This window comes from Chiloscyllium plagiosum, chromosome 22 (assembly GCF_004010195.1).
Source record: "Chiloscyllium plagiosum isolate BGI_BamShark_2017 chromosome 22, ASM401019v2, whole genome shotgun sequence".
NCBI lineage: Eukaryota > Metazoa > Chordata > Chondrichthyes > Orectolobiformes > Hemiscylliidae > Chiloscyllium > Chiloscyllium plagiosum.
Genome location: NC_057731.1, coordinates 14,745,581 through 14,762,269, shown reverse-complemented (window position 1 = coordinate 14,762,269; position 16,689 = coordinate 14,745,581). Strand labels below are relative to the sequence as shown.

General features: G+C 41.4%; 1 protein-coding gene across 1 annotated transcript in view; it reads right to left on the bottom strand.

Moving 5' to 3' along the window:
• LOC122561382 (poly [ADP-ribose] polymerase tankyrase-2-like) overlaps nt 1-13,247 on the bottom strand; it is a 54,365-nt gene extending 41,118 nt beyond the window's left edge. Inside the window, exons 1-2 of the mRNA XM_043713146.1 lie at nt 12,899-13,247; nt 3,566-3,790 (exon numbers count right to left, since the gene is read on the bottom strand). Of these exons, the coding sequence (XP_043569081.1) occupies nt 3,566-3,790; nt 12,899-13,112 (439 nt within the window). The 5' untranslated portion in view covers nt 13,113-13,247. The remainder of the gene's footprint in view (nt 1-3,565; nt 3,791-12,898) is intronic.
• Nucleotides 13,248-16,689: the final 3,442 nt, after the last annotated feature.

Here is a 16,689-nt window from a genome sequence, read left to right as displayed (position 1 = left end):
TATAGAATATGAAATATACTTTTGTAAATCAAAAGATAAATTTCTAAATCCTCTCAGAAATCAAGTTTGTGCCTTTGATACATCTAATCAGCCAGGGCAAAGGAAGACTGAATTCTTTTTATATTTTAAAAAGCAAGTTAAAAATAATTAGAGACATCGGTTTAAGTTTTCGGCAGCAATCAATGCATTACATTTTTAAAGTACATCAGTATTTCTAGACAGCATAGTATACTATTTAAATTAAGAAGTTTAATAATGAATGGATTGATTTGATCTTGCATTGCCATGAGCAACCAACATAACCAGGATGCTGAAAATACTGCTTAATTTTCTCTTATGCATCTTAAATCTTTGAAATTATATACTGATTTATTGATAAGACATTTTGGTGATCTATCCTGATGAAATCTTAGAAGATTAATCTCAATTTTATTTATACCATTGTACCTAAAATGTCAAGTCTTCAGAGTTCTCACTGTCGAGATTGATTGCATCATATATTTATGGATGGTCCTCCTGTTTGGAACACTTGCATCTCTGAATTCCTGAAATGTTTGCACCATGTCATGGTGCCAGCACTGGACGAGTCAGATACCGGAATGAAATCTATATATTTTTTCATTTAACATGGTCATTCACTGAAACGAAGAACTCGCAGCCTTGTGTCCATAACAAGAAAGCACAACTTTAATGTACAATAATCCAGTATTGGAACAGGCCTTTTGGCCCACCATGCCTGAACTGATTCTTAATGCTCATTTAGACCTGCTCCTTATTGCCCATGTGCTGCTTCTATCCCTTTGTTCACCTCCTATTCATGCGTCTCTCAAGAAATGCGTTAAATGTTGCTAGTGTGTCTGCGTCCAACACCTCCACTGGCAGTGCGTTCCAGGCACCTATCACCCATTGAGAAAAACGTTTCACTGTACTTCCCCGCTAAAAACTTTTCCCCTCACCTTGAATCCAAGCCATTTTGTAATTGACCTTTCCACTCTGGCAAAAAGCCTCTTGACTATCTATCCTATCTCTGCCTCTCAATTTTGTAGACCTCTAGTCAGGTCGGCCCTCAGCTCTGTCTTTCCAGTGAAAGACGAGTTTATCCAACCTCTCCTCATAACTAAAACCCTCAAAGACAAGCAACATCCTGGTAAACCTTCTCTGTCCCCTCTCTAAAGTATCCATTTCCTTCTGGTAGTGTGATGACCAAAACTGTGCACAAAATTTCAAATATGGCCCTAAAGCTCAGTATAGCTATAACATAGCTTGCTGACTTCTACGTCTGATGTCCCACCCAATGAAGGCAAGCATGTTGTATGCCTCTTTGGCCATTGTATCCACCATTGTTGCCACTTTCAGGGACCTGTGGACCTGTATGCCCAGATGCCTCTGCATAGCTATGTTCTGAAGGGTTCTGCCATATATTGTATAATTATGCAAAAGACAAAAACACAAGCTATTCAAATCTAGAAGAGTTTGAAAAATCTTAACAAACACAAGAAACAATGGCTCATCTATTCCCCAATACCAAGACTTTGTAACTTTGCACTCAAAGTATAGAATCATAAACCCAGCACATTAACAATTTACATGGCAGGTCCCTGCTCCCTGACACATATCAGATTAGGCCAATATGTTACAAAGATCTCTCTCTGACTTTGTTATTTTTTCAAATCTTTCATAATAGTAACCAACAACTTTATGCCACAATTTTGAAATCCAAACTTGAAAAAAGTTTGTATCAGACACCTTTCATCACACTTGATTTGAAACTTAAACAACGCACAAAGTTTCTTGTTGCTATAATTTAGTTTATTCGATTCAAAGTAAATTAAACATGTAAAATGGCTGAATGTATTGATCATTTAGAAATCAAGTTACATTATGCTTTTGTTTTTAAAGCAGGTAAAAGATTAAAGCAGAACACCTTTAGACAAGAATTTAGGGCACTGTTTTTCTGTGAAATCAATTCTACAAGGGATGATAAAGGTTTTCTTGATTATGAAATTCCAATATTATATTTCACTATGGTTCTATTTGCACTGAGTCCACATTTAGTGATTGTAACAAAAAGGAGCAATAAATCATGAATCAAGGAGAAATATATTTTCTCAGTGGATAAAACAGAGAACTCAATGTTACGTTGCTCACTCGAGTTGAATACTACAGATGCATTTAAGGGGCTTAATTAACTATAATTAAGCACCATAGCAAATAATATGGTCTAAAGTACTGAAGAGAAAAATCAAACTATTATGTGAAGGCATGGGTAAGCATTTATGGAGGAACTGCAGTCACAAATCTCCATAGACAAGATACCAGACTATATAACACTCATATTGGGCTTGTTTTGCCATTGTGTTTGCGTGGCCTGCAAACACATGCTCTACTGATGTTTGCTTTTGTCAACAGTCTGCTGTGATAATATGAAAGTCATGCACATGTGCAATAAATCAACAAATACTTTTACTCACCTATGCAGCCTGTAAGCTGTAGCACAGAGCATTACAAAAGAACAAATAACTAGATAAACCCATTTTTTGAAAGATAAAAAATGAAAATTCCACAACAAAATGTCCAACTTTTACAGCAACCCATAATACAGTCACCTGGATAAACCCATTACTTAGAAAAATATAACTTTTGAAGGAAGATTACTATCATAAAAAATTCTAATTATATCACAGAACAGGTCATCTGACCAAGATGGCAGTGCTTATGCTCCTTTGGGTGAATCTCCTATTCATTTCAAATGCGTCTCAATTCAAATGTTGATTGTCCATTCATTTAAAGATTGGAAGCCTGTCTATATCCAGGGATGTACTACCTCACAAGTCAAACAGTGAAATAAAAAGGAACTTTAAAGCACAGCAGCTAGATAAAAATCAGCATCTATCTTCCCTTCTGGAGTGCATCAGATATTGATTTTTTTGCAGCCTAATATAATCTTCCTTGCATCATTACCTTATCTCCAAAGAAATAAATGAGAAATTGTTTTTAAGTTTGGTCATTGCTTTATATACTGCTTTTGCTTTGCATTAGAACGTTCACAAGCAGATCTTGCACCACCAACAGCAATTGCCTAACAAACTGCTCAGCCTCACTAATCCATTACCTTAGCAGTGAGGCTCTAGTGAGCCAGTGGTTATTATTGCATGCAGAGTTAGAAGACTTCAATCCCAAAAGATGTTTACCAGCTTATTATAAAACTGACAACCAAATATAAAAGTTCAACAGCATATGAGGTAGGGTTTTTGCAGGATCTGATATTAAGAATATATGCAACAGACTATTGTACAAACAAAAGTTCATGCTCAATATTAGTAAACACAGTTTTGTATGCTTGCTGTTTAGAAAATTAAATACTTCAAAATGCTTCATTGACATAAGTTGATGTTGCTGCATAAAAATTGCATGTCAAGAACATCCTCTTATTGCTGATATAAAACAATCCAATTCCAATGACTTTCTCCTGTTGCTACAAAGTGTAATAGGTTTTATGAAGTGACTGTTAACTTATATAAAAAAAAAGAAACAAAAGTATTTTTTCAAGTTTAGGAACGCTTACCTATGCATACGTCAATTTTGCCTTTGATGGCAGCCTCATGGAGAGGTGTGTAGTTCCAATTATCCCGAGCATTAGAATCAGCACCATGACACAGCAACAGATTGACAACTTCTGCATGCCCAAATGAACAGGCATTATGCAGAGGAATAAGGCCTCCATCATCTCTTGCATGGACATTGGCACCACTCTGTAGCAAAAATTCAACTACATCCTTCCGTCCAAATCCTAGAGGGATTGATGTATAGTCATTTAAGTAATCACTAATCATAATATAAGGCATTCTGAAGTAATTAGCTAACAGCTCCTTCTTTAGACTTTTGATTATTTTTCACTGAATGCTTCTTTGACAATTTCTCAAATAACCATATGCCAAAAGAAATTTTTCAGGGAGAAATTTCTAAAAGTACATTTTGGCCAACTAATAATGAGGTTAAGGCATTTCAAAACAAGTGTGAACTGAAATGTAAAATATCACCACAATGGTGAATGCAAATTAAAACTAAGTTAAACAACAAATGAATTATGCTTGAAGATGATTTTATTTAAATTGTTGAAATATTTAAACCAAAATATCCATGTAGGATGCAGGAAAACTTATGGCAACTGTCTCCAGAAACAGTGTATTTGAAATTGATATCTACAGTAATTTCTAATACAATTATTGCACTTAGATTCTTGTACAAAAGAATTGTCAAACTTCATTTATTCCCTCTTTATTAAGGTCAGAGTTACTTTTTGAAGGAAACAACATTGGAAGACCTTTTCCAAAGCAGCAAATAAATTCTCTAGTGTAGCTTACCCTGTAATTTAAAAGCGGATTCACAGTTAAGATCAGGTTAAAACAGAAGCTGTGACTAGAGGGCCATGAGTATGACACAGAAGAGAGCCTTAACACCAGTGACTGGGACAAGAGAACATGTGAGAAGATAGCAGTGGCTCCACTGGAATGGGAAATGTCTAGCTATCAGGAAGCTAAGACATGGCTGACATTAGTGAAAAATAGCTATCAAAGATGCAACAGTCACAGAAAATGGAGCTTAAAGAAGTGAAAGCAGGAAAGAATGGTCAGTCAGATTGGCAGTAAAATGAAGTTGGATCTCAGGTGATTGACAGGAAACGAGATTCAGAAGAACGCCATTTGAGCAGGCAGGATTAGCTATTCTAAACAAGAGGTAATGTAAGTAGTTGTCACAACATACATCACTACTTATTTGACAAAGACTGGAATAATGCTAACAGGCTGCAGTCTTCATAGGAAAATAGAAAAATGACAGTCCGTAGATGGTCTTAAGCAACATCCAGAATTACTGTATCATTTGAATTTAGTTTCACTGGCATGTCTTGCTGTTCCTTATTCCTCCATCGTTTTTCCTCTCTCACTATGCAAGCTGTAAGTTGTAGGAAATGGTACGTGGAACATGCCAATTTCATGCCATCCCACTGGACTTTTCCTTCACCCTTGCACCCACGTTCAATATCTTTTTTCTATCTTCCCTCAGCTCCAATCACTATCCCAATCTCTTTACTATCTAACAAACCCAGTCATCCTCTCTTAACATCATTCATTCCATCATTTATTCTAGCTTGCACAAGGGCTAGCAGGTTATAAGAGCATTACTGGCTGGGATAGCATTTATTGCCTATTTGTAATTCCTCAAAGTATTGGTTCTGAGCTACTTTGAATCACTGCAGTCCATGTGGTATGGTCTGGCACTTTATAACAAGGAGAATCTTATACTCTTAAGAATAATTAATTGTAAAATACAGGATGAGATCAAAGTTATTGCAGCAGAGACATGTCTCTCAAAAATGATATGGTACTAACATTAAGTAGCATTACTGGTGGAACCGCTTTCATTTGTTTGTTCTAATCACATGTAATACTGCATTGAACACCCAGTCCAGAGAATAAATATAACTATAAGTGGCAGTCAATTCTTCACCAAGCTGAAAATCACATTCCTCAGCTGCTATTGTGCCCAGGTTTGAACCCAAAAGCCTGCCATGGTTTCATTTCTCTGCAGTTCTGGTGCATAGATTTTAGATTTACCCTAAAGAATCAACGAAATTGTAAACTTTAAATTTTCCAAACACTTGCACTGTTGTTCCACAAATATTTGCTGCTTCAGTACCTGAAGCAATGTGCATCATATGCAACAAGACCTGGTCCAACATTCAGGCTTAGGCTGATAAGTGGCAAGTAACATTTATGGCATACAAGTAGTAAGAAATCTCCTCTTGATATTCCTAAACCAAAATTACCTCACTACCAATGTCCTAAGGATTACCACTGACCAGAAACTGAACTGAGCCAGCCATATAAATACTGCAGCTACATCAGATCAGAGGTTGTGAATTCTGCAGCAACTAGTGCACCACCCGATTCCTCAAAGCAGACCCACCAACGCAGAAGTCATGAATTTGATTGAATTGTCTCCACACTGGTCTGGATGAGTGCAGTTCCAACATTTAACAAGTTTGACATAATCCAGGACAAACCAGCCTATTTGACTGACATCACATCTACGTTAATGATTCAGTTCCTTAACAAGTATACATTGGCAGTGTGTACCAACTACCAGGTGCACTGTAGCAACTCACCAAAATCACCTTCCAAGCCCCCATAAAAGTACAAGGCAGCAGATGTATGCGAACACCATCACCTGAAAATTCTCCACCAAGTCATCCATCATAACTTGGAACTCTCACGTTCCTGGTCACCGTTCCTGGGGCGGCACAGTGGCTCAGTGGTTAGCACTGCTACCTCACAGCACCAGGGTCCTGGGTTCGATTTCCACCTGTGTGGAGTTTGCACATTCTCCCTGTGTGGGTTTCCTCTGGGTGCTCCGGTTTCCTCCCACAATCCAAAATCCAAAAAGATGCGCAGGTCAGGTGAATTGGCCATGCTAAATTGCCCAGTGTTAGGTGTGTTAGTCAGGGGTAAATATAGGCTAGGGGAATGGGTTTGGGTGGACTTCTCTTCGGAGGGGCGGTGTGGACTTGTTGGGCCGAAGAGCCTGTTTCCACACTGTAGAGAATCTGATCTAATCTAATCTCAAAACCCTGGAACTTCCTCTGTAACAGAACTGCAGGTATACCCACATAAAAATGACTGCAGTGTTTCAAGGTGGCAACTTACCAGAATCTCGTAAGGGCTCATTCCAACAACAAATTTAAAAGATGCTGCAAACTTGCAGTTAACGCGACTTATTTTTCCCTGGTACAGACATCCTCGACAGTTATATCAGTGAATAAATCTTTATAAGATTAGAAATGTTGAAGCAAAAAAATTGTCACAACTTTGTCATTTGTTAAAATATACAATTAGATTGCTGCTAAAGCAAATGTTTAATGTACTGAATTGCCAGTTTTATGTCAATTTTTGATTTGCTGTCTTGTTACCAAGTGGGGAAAAATATAGTAAAATTACCAGATTGCTGACCTAAGAAGAAACCACAAAATTTTCTCATGTCATTTAAGCAGGCAATTTAACTGCAATTGATCAAAAACAGCACAAGTTGACCTGTGATTAAACATTTAAGCCACACAAGAAAAAAAACTAAAGGAAATATCCAGTCTGTATAAACAGGGAATTTGTTTCTGAATTAGAACATCTGAAAAGGGTTTTTTGATCTTGGACATAAAATTCTTAAGTAGCGAGTAAATACAGATAAATGGTCGACTTTTGGACCATAAGTGGTCTCCCGAGCATAACTGAACAAATTTGGGGTGGGAGATCAGAAATTGGGCAGACAAAGCACTCAGTTAACCAATGATGAGACAACAAATACTGAACCTGGATGAGGCTGGCCAATTAATCACTGGAATGAGCATGGAGGTGGATAAGGAAGTGGTGAGAATGACCATGCAGTTTAAAACCTGCTCCCCACTGTCAGTCATGCCAGAAACGTGCTTTGATGAACAAAATAATGGAGAAACTCAGATCTATGGAGAGTGAAAGAGCTAACATTTCAGGTCAAACGTGCCTCTTCTTCAGAATACAAAGCAGAGAGCTACTTATACTGAAACAACTGAGGAAGGGTCACTAGACCCGAAACATTAACTGATTTCTCTTTACAGATGTTGCCAGACCTCCTGAGCTTTTCCAGCAACTTGTTTTTGTTACGAAGGTACATATATCTGCCAACCCTGATCCATGCAAATACTCTATCACTAGTCCACAACTTATCAGCTTGGCCATCCTTTCAGTCCTCACTTTCTCTCATCTTTTCACAAACCCAACTTAAATCTGCCACCTTCCAGTAAAAGCACAACCAACTAAGGTACTCACAACATGTGAATACATCAAGGGAATGGTGAAGTTTAATCCTTACCACTACTACCTTCACTGTTGCCAGAAAAAAGGGGAGGTAGCTTGACAGGAAGATTGTCACCATCCAATCCTACGACTTTAACGTAGTACGTTTCTCATCCCTTGGCTCTGCCAAGCTAGGATATGCAAAAAATTGTTACTTCACCTGTTAGAGCATTACCTCCATGTGTTATGTTGCACAAAATAATTCTCAGACTAGTCCAGGTATCTGAAATCACTATCATCTGATGAGCCTGTGAAACACCTCCCTCGTTTTCACACTTAACTGATTTTCTCTTCCGGTAATCTGTTACATTCCTTTTTCATCCTTTTATGGGCCTCAATCCCCATGTATAATGTGGAAAGACGCATATTGAGTCAGATTCTGCACTTTCACACATAGGACAGGAAGCCAGCCTGAACACCAAGGGAGTGTAGCCTTTTCTGGTTTTGTTGTTTTAAGTACTATGGGTTTGTGCTACTGACTACCGCCAGATGCAAAATATTTATTCAGTTCTGAAATCATGCCCCCTGCTTCAATTGGAAATCTACTTTTTGTCTGTAATTAGTCCTATTCTTCCTTTTACCACCCTCAGAGTATTTAGGTTCCTAGGTGTATCCCTATTCTTAGCTGCCAGTCTTTTATTTTAAAAAAATCCTTTCTTTGTTCTCTTATTTGTTTTCTACACTCCCTTCTGAACATTCGGTATTCAGCTTGGTTCTCAATAATATTTTCTATTGGAAGCTCACTTTCTTTATCTTAATCTCTAACTTCTTTTTCAGTCAGGGAGCTCTGGTTTGTTTGCCTCACCTGTCGCTTTTGAGGAAAGATATCTAAACTGTATTCAAACCATCCCTTCTTCGAAGGTCTTATTGTTCAACTACTGCTTTTCCCACGAACCTTCAGTTCCAGTCTGACCCAACTTTATTCTTGCCCCCTTGAAGTTTGCTCTCCCCAAATGCAATTTTACACTGCATTGTTCTTTTTTTACTATCATCCTAAAGATTATGGACATAATAATCCCTGTCTCCTAATGTTCCCAATTGACACTTATTTGCCTAATCATCTTGTTCCCAGGTCTGGCAATGCCTCCTTTTCATTGGATCGGACAGAGTGTTGTAGAAAATTCTCCTGAACACAATTCTCTGCCCTAAACATCACTGTTATCCTCTTCTCTATTTGCGTAAAGTTCCCATGATAACTACCCGACAATCCTTCACCTTTATGTAAGTTGGGGCGGCACGGTGGCACAGTGGTTAGCACTGCTGCCTCACAGCGCCAGAGACTCGGGTTCAATTCCCACCTCAGGCGACTGTGTGGAGTTTGCACGTTCTTCCCGTGTCTGCGTGGGTTTCCTCCGGGTGCTCCGGTTTCCTCCCACAGTCCAAAGATGTGCAGGTCAGGTGAATTGGCCACGCTAAATTGCCCGTAGTGTTAGGTAAGGGGTAAATGTAGCGGTATGGGTAGGTTGCGCTTCGGCGGGTCGGTGTGGACTTGTTGGGCCGAAGGGCCTGTTTCCACACTGTAATGTAATGTAATATGTTCCTTCCCACTAGTTGGTTCGTATACTACACCTAGCTACATAACTGCAACCTTCTTGTCCCTTAGCTCTAGACAAATCGATTCTATTCTTGAACCCAGAGATATCCTCCTTCTCCAGTATGCACCATTACCTCCACCTGTGGTGTAAAATTATGTCCCAATACATGTGTGAATCATAATGTAACACATGTATTGGGCCAAGCAGTGGAATGTGGTGAAACGGTTAAAAATTATGTCCCAATACATGTGTGAATCTAACCGGAATGGAGGTGTTGCTTAGTCCCGTGTGAATCTTATTACACACCTCCCCGTGTGAATCTTCTTATCTGTATGTAACCAGAATGGAATGTGTTTTTTAGCCTTGCTCTGCTGTTCACATGAATGTTTATATCTGGAAAAGAGTATATCAGCTGGAAAAGTCTCCAGTTCGGTGAGTCTGCTCCGGGGTTACGTTTAACCGCCGAGCGTGGGTTGTTGGCAACCGCTCTACGAGAACTGACGGCTCCCAGTTCCGGTAACATGTAGAGTGAGTATAAGCCAGACCCGTTGTAAGTATGAGACCTGGTTGTGGCGACGCTGCGGGGAATAAAATGCTCATATTCTAGCAGACTCGCCTCTTGGTCGTTTGTTCTGTGTCAGACTACTCTCCTACGAACCTGACCTTGAGAATTTTTTAAAACACCACCCCTCCTCATTTATTTTTCTTGAACACCCTAAAACCAGGAATATTTAAGTCAGTCCCACCCTTCCTTCACAGATCTCTCTTATTGCCATATCATAATGCTACATGACAATGTGTGTGTGGAACTCACTAATCTAATCCTTACATTCACATTCATACACTGTAATCCTGATTTAGAGTGCTTTAATTTCTCCTTGCACCAATTTCACCTATTAACTTAATATTCTCAATTCTGATGCTGTTTCTCCAAGCATTTTGTGCACTCTGGTCTTACTCCCTAATATTCTCTCTTGGTTCCCACACACTAATAAAAGTTCTGGATATAGGTTTGCTCGCTGAGCTGGAAGGTTTATTTCCAGACATTTGTCACCATACTAGGTAACATCACCATTGAGCCTACGAATGAAGCAGTGTTGGTGTAGCCTGCTTTCTATTTAGGTGTTTGAATTTCTTTGGATTGGTGACGGCATTTCCTATGGTGATGTCATCATTTCCTATGGTGATGTCATCATTTCATATTCCCCCAAAAGGGGTGGAAAATGGAATCCAAGTCAATGTGTTTGTTGATAGAGTTCTGCTTGGAATGCCACGCTTCTAGGAATTCTCGTGTCTCTCTCTGTTTGGCTTGTCCTAGGATAGATGCGTTGTCCCAGACAAAGTGATGTCCTTCCTCATCCGTATGTAAGGATACTAGTGAGAGTGGGTCATGTAATTTTGTGGCTAGTTGATGTTCATATATCCTGGTGGCTAGTTTTCTGCCTGTTTGTCCAATGTAGTGTTTGTTAAATTTCTTGCACAGTATTTTGTAAATGACATGAGTTTTGCTTGTTGTCTGTATAGGGTCCTTCAAGTTCCTTAGCTGCTGTTTTAGTGTGCTGGTATGTTTGTGGGCTACCATGATGCCGAGAGGTCTGAGTAGTCTGGCAGTCATTTCTGAGATGTTCTCCCCAACAAAGACATCTCAAATGACTGCCAGACTACTCAGACCCCTTGGCACCATGGTAGCCCACAAACATAGCAGCACACTAAAACAACAGCCAAGGAACTTGAAAGACCCTATATAGACAACAAGCAACTAGTTTTGAGAAGATTTGTAGTTCAGGTTGAGCTTTTGGATGTAGGTTTGCTCGGTGAGCTTGAAGGTTCATTTCTAGACGTTTCGTCACCCTTCAGTGGGCCTCAGGCAAAGCACTGATGAAAATTCCTGTTTTCTATTTATTAAATAGAATATTAAATAGAAATCAGGAATTTTCAAGGGTGCTTCACCTGAGGCCCACTGAAGATGTTACCTAGTAGGGTGACAAAACGTCTGGAAATGAACCTTCAAGCTCACCAAGCAAACCTACATCCAGACAAGCAAAACTTATGTAATTTACAAAATACCTTGCAAGAACTGAAACAACTACTACATTGGACAAACTGGCAGAAAACTAGCCACCAGGATACAAGAACATCAACTAGCCACAAAATGACATTCCTGATTAAGGGCTTTTGTCCAAAACGTCAATTTTTCCTGCTCCTCAGATGCTGCCTGACCTGCTGTGCTTTTCCAGCACCACCCTAATCTTAACAAAAACGACATAGCCCACTCTCACTAGTATCCTTACGTACGGATGAGGAAGGACATCACTTCAACACATCCATCCGAGGACAAGGCAAACAGAGACATGCACGAGAATTCCTAGATGCATGGTATTCCAACTGGAGCTCGATCAACAAACACATTGATTGGGATCCCATTTACCACCACTATTCCCCCAGAGAAAAACAGGAAATGCCATCACCAAAGGAAATAATGTCACCACAAAAATGACATCACAAACCCAAGGAAACTCAAACACAAATAGAAAGTAGGTTACACCACCAGTGCTTCATTCAGAGGCTCACTGAAGAGGTTACCTAGTATGGTGATGAAACATCTGAGAACGAACCTTCCAGCTCAGTGAACAAATCTACATCCAGAACCTCAGCTACAAATCTCCTCAAAACTCACTAACTGACGAGAGTTAATTTAAAGCCTCGCCAAAAGCACTAGCAAAACACCCAGTCCTTGTACTGTCCAGGTGTCATCTACTTCAGACACAGTCTGAGCCACTGGAAGCTCTCCAATCCATGCCATCTTTCTAGCCATACAGCTAGCCTCTTATTTCTGTACTAAATGGCATGCAGGACGTAAAGCACAATGTTATCTGCTTGCTTATGTTTTAACTGACTCCTGACTGCAGGCATACATCCCTTCCTGAATATACACCACTCTGTTCCTTTAACCAATGAATTCCTCCCATCAGGGCCAGTCATCTTTCCCTCTTGGACAGTTGGCCCTGGTGATGGTACTTGGTCTGACGCTTGCCGAACTCTTGAGGAACCATCGCCCTCACCTGTATGCGGAATGGTAAGCCGATTTTGGAGTGGGATCTTGGGACTACTGCATTATGTGTCTGATTGACCACCAGACAGTCCCAAGACAATCAACCTCTACCTGTCTGTCTGACCCTAACCTGCAATGTAGCGGGCTTAATGGAGTGGTAGTGAAACAAGAAACAACAAAAAAACAAATCTTTGGAAGAGGTGTGAATAGTAGAACAGTTGCAGACCAACACTGACAATATTTCCCTTCCGAATATATCCTGAAACTTCTGCAGTTGCGGAGTGGGGCTAAATGGACAACATCTGATTGACTTGCAAAAAAAATAAAAGAGCAAACAAAAGATAGCAGCTTCATGTCGGAGAAAATGAAGAAGGGCCTCGAGCGAGGCCGCTATACCGTGTTACACGGAGGGAGGGGTTTTAACTTGCCTGCAGCGAAATGTAAAGGGGTCGACCTGCGTCCGGCCGTGTCCCTGGCGTTCACATTGTCGGCCCTGAGCAGTCTCCTCACCCGGGCCACATCCCCGTTCCTGCAACCCTCGAACAGCTCCCGCGTCGGGTCACGATGAGCAGACATCGCGGTCGACAAAAGCTCCCCCGAGCTGGAGGTGGCGGCCACTCCGGGGCAGCGACGGGACGCCATGGAAACGGGCGGGAGGGAGGGGGGGAGGCGAAAGGTGAGATGAGGTGCTTCCACCCCACCCCGGTCCGCCCACCCAGCGGCCTCCAAACCGCCAGCAGGAGCCGCTCGAGCCCCGCCCGATCCTTTGTCCCGCGCGCCGGCCCCCGCCCAACCGCCCGCGTCACGTGAGCACGGCCGGCCCAAAAGGCGCATGTGCGCTAGTATCACGCTTTGGAGGCAGAGAGTAAGCTTGGTGCTATCTTCTAGTAAGAGTTTCCTCTCCTTCTCAGAAGGAGAAACTAAGCCAATTGTAACTCACTCCTATTGGTAGCCTTATTCAAAAATGATATCCCGACCTATGATTTTAAGCATGGTTCGGAGATGCCGGTGCTGGACTGGGGTGTACAAAGTTAAAAATCACACAACACCAGGTTATAGTCCAACAGGTTTAATTGGGAGCGTCGCTCCGAAAGCTAGTGTGCTTCCAATTAAACCTGTTGAACTATAACCTGGTGTCGTGTGATTTTTAACTATGATTTTAAGGGCACACCTGAGAGTTTAGGCTGTAGATAGAAAGGTGGAGCAAAGCAAAGTTAATTCTTCATTCTGACTGATGAAAGATTTAAGAGTCACCTTATGTGTGTTCATTTCGTTTGCATAAGTTGTATGATCCTTTGATCTTTTCCTCATTAATGATGTGTTTAAGATCTTCCTCTCTCACTAACACCTGATGAAGGAGCAGTGCTCCAAAAGTTAGTGTTTTCAAATAAACCCATTGGACGATAACCTTCTACAAGCTTAGGATTCATCCTTTGATCCATCTGGACCAGATGAATCAATGGGCTGAGAAGTGGTAGATGGAGTTTAATTCTGGTAAATGTGAGGTGCTGCATTTTGGGAAAGCAAATCTTAGCAGGACTTATACACTTAATGGTAAGGTCCTAGGGAGTTTTGCTGAACAAAGAGACCTTGGAGTGCAGGTTCATAAGCTCCTTGAAAGTGGAGTCGCAAGTAGATAGGATAGTGAAGAAGGTGTTTGGTATGCTTTCCTTTTATTGGTTTGAGTACAGGAGTTGGGAAGTAATGTTGCGACTGTACAGGACATTGGTTAGGCCACTGTTGGAATATTATGTGAATTCTGGTCTCCTTCCTATCAGAAAGATGTTGTGAAGCTCAAGGGTTCAGAAAAGACTTACAAGGATGTTGCCAGGGTTAGAGGATTTGAGCTGTAGGGAGAGGTTGACTAAGCTAAGGCTGTTTCCCTGGAGCGTCGGAGGCTGAGGGGTTACCTTAGAGGTTTATAAAAGCATGAGGGGCATGGATAGGATAAATAGACAAAGTCTTTTCCCTGAGGTGAGGGAGTCCAGAAGTGGAGGGTGTAGGTTTAGGGTGAGAGGGGAAAGACATAAGAGACCCAAGAGGCAACTTTTTCACTTAGAGGGTGGTACGTGTAGGAATGAGCTGCCAGAGGAAATGGTGGAGGCTAGTATAATTACAACATTTAAAAGGCATCTGGATGGATATATGAATAGAAAGGGTTTGGAGGGATATGGGCCGGGTGCTGGCAGGTGGGACTAGATTGGATTTGGATACCTGGTTGGCATGGACGAGTTGGACCGAAGGGTCTGTTTCCATGCTGTACATCTCTATGACTCTTTATTTCCTGGTCATACTATGTACAATTATACCTGATAAACAAAGACACACCAGGCAGGGTTCTAATCTTTTTTGTTAAGCAACTGTTCCCTGAACTCTAATGAGCTTATATGAGAAACCATGATCGTATCAAGTGGCAAAGCAGGCTCAAGAGGCTGAATTGCCTACTCCTAGTTCTTATGTTTCTTCCACCATTAATATCTACTTTCTGTTTTAACAAATTCCTCCCATACTGTGCTGTTTACGTTATTATTGGAAGTAGCTCCATGACATGCATTGTAACTGACGATTAATGAGGGAGAATATTCAAGATTATGGGGAATTAAGATGGAGGAGAATGGCACGTAGTCGTAACACTCATTCAGAGAGTAGGTGCAGACATGATGAGGCAAATAATTAGCTTTCTTCAGCACCACAATCGTTTGATTTATTGAAAGCTTTGGTCTTGATGAAAAGTATTTGGCAACTGCCTTCCAAAGAAGAGTCAGATTGGACTCAAAACATTAGCCATGTTTCATATTCCATAGTTGCTGCTGGATCTATGCAGTTTTTCTAGTCCCATTTGCCAGCATTTGGCCCATATTCCTCTAAACGCTTCTGTGGCACGGTGGCTCAGTGGTTAGCACTGCTGCCTCTCAGCACCAGGTTCCCACAGCCGATTTCGGCCTCGGGTGACTGTCTGTGTGGAGTTTGCACATTCTCCCCATGTCTGCGTGAGTTTCCTCCGGGTGATTACATTTTTTAGATTACTTCCAGTGTGGAAACAGGCCCTTCAGCCCAACAAGTCCACACCGACCCGCCGAAGCGTATACCACCCAGACCCATACTCCTATATTTACCCCTTCACCTAACACTACGGGCAATTTAGCATGGCCAATTCACCTAACCAGCACATTTTTGGATTGTGGGAGGAAACCGGAGCACCCGGAGGAAACCCACGCAGACACGGGGAGAATGTGCAAACTCCACACAGAGAGTCGCCTGAGGCGGGAGTTGAACCCGGGTCTCTGGCGCTGTGAGGCAGCAGTGCTAACCACTGTGCCACCGTGCCGCCCACAATCGGGTGCTCGGGTTTCCTCACACAGTCCAAAGATGTGCAGGCCAGGTGAATTGGCTATGCTAAATTGCCCATAGTTTTAGGTGTATTAGTCAGAGGGAAATGGGTCTGGGTGGGTTACTCTTCGGATGGTCGGTGTGGACTGGTTGGGCCAAAGGGGCTGTTTCCACACTGTAGGGAATCTAATCTAATCTATTCATATATCCATCCAGATGTCTTTTAAATGTTGTACCAGCCTCCACTACTCCCTCTGCCAGCTTGTTCCATACATGCACTACCCTCTGTGTGAAAAAGTTGCCCCTTAGGTCCCTTTTAAATATTTCCCCCTCACCTTAAACCTATGCCTCTCTTGTTTTGGAGTCACCCACCTCAGGGAAATGACCTTGACTGTTCACCCTATCCTTGTCCCTCATGTTTTATAAACTTATATAAAGTCACCCCTCAGCCTCCAATGCTCCAGGGTAAATAGCTCCAGTCTATTCAACCTTTCCCCATCGCACAAACCTGAGAGTGTTTGGTAGGCTGTAATGCTGCTGCTCCTTCAACAAGGTTATGTTGTCCTTGGTTTTTTCAGGAGGTCATAAAAACACAGGTTCCGAAAAATCTGGGCTTGGATGGGTTTTCGGGCCAATTTTATTATAGCTAACAGATACTGCCTCGGGAAAAGGCTTTTAAGTTTAAAAAACACACTTGTACAACAAAAGGGGGGATGTCAGTTCTCCCAGCTCAGCTTTTCTCTGGTTTTAATTTGGTTTTGGCAGTCTGGCTATTCACTGAAAGTAGTTGGGCAGTTCTTAGAGCTGATCTTCCTCTCTCTCTGACATCTCTCCTGTAAGATCCAGTGTTTGATTTTACCTTTTGTACCAGGGGGAGTTTAAGGGGATT